General features: G+C 49.6%; 1 protein-coding gene across 1 annotated transcript in view; it reads left to right on the top strand.

Annotated features, from left to right (window-relative positions):
* The window catches only part of LOC138020879 (uncharacterized), an 879-nt gene extending 270 nt beyond the window's left edge, over positions 1 to 609 (top strand). The window contains exon 2 of the mRNA XM_068867784.1: positions 76 to 609. Coding sequence (XP_068723885.1) covers positions 76 to 609 — 534 coding nt within the window. The remainder of the gene's footprint in view (positions 1 to 75) is intronic.

Genomic DNA, 609 nt, shown 5'->3' with positions numbered 1-609 from the left:
CGCCACATCACGCAATAGAAACACCTGATTGCCACTGATTTGATGAGTGCCTTTTACCAAATCCTCTTTTCTCAGGACTCCATGAAGTACTGTGGTGTCGCCACACCTTTCAAAGGGGGGGTATACGTACCCTCCGCAATGGGTATGCCTGGATCGCAAACAGCACTGGAAGAGCTCAGGAACCTGCTACAGGAGGGAATAGTCGTCAAAATTGCGGACGACCTCTACTGTGGTGGGAACACCCCTTATGAACTGCTCGAAAATTGGAAGAATGTTCTCCAGGCCCTTTACCAATGCGACTTACACCTGTCTGCATCCAAGACTGTAGTTAATCCTACTTCTACCACAATTCTTGGATTGATCTGGAGGTCTGAAACCTTACAGGCCAGCCCACACCGCATCACAACCCTAGCCTCCTGTCCAGCACCAGAGACAGTGGCCTGCATGAGATCGTTTATTGGTGCCTACAAAGTCCTCGCTAGAGTACTACCAAATTGCTCTAGATTTATGGCCCCTCTGGATGACATTGTGGCCAGGCGACAGTCCAATGAAACCATTTCCTGGTCCGATGACCTCAGCACTGCATTCAAAGAAGCACAGCTGGCATAA

The sequence above is a fragment of the Montipora capricornis genome, chromosome 10, assembly GCF_036669925.1.
Source record: "Montipora capricornis isolate CH-2021 chromosome 10, ASM3666992v2, whole genome shotgun sequence".
Taxonomy (NCBI): Eukaryota; Metazoa; Cnidaria; class Anthozoa; order Scleractinia; family Acroporidae; genus Montipora; species Montipora capricornis.
Note: the sequence above shows the minus strand (reverse complement) of the source record. Positions and strands in the feature narration are given on the sequence as shown.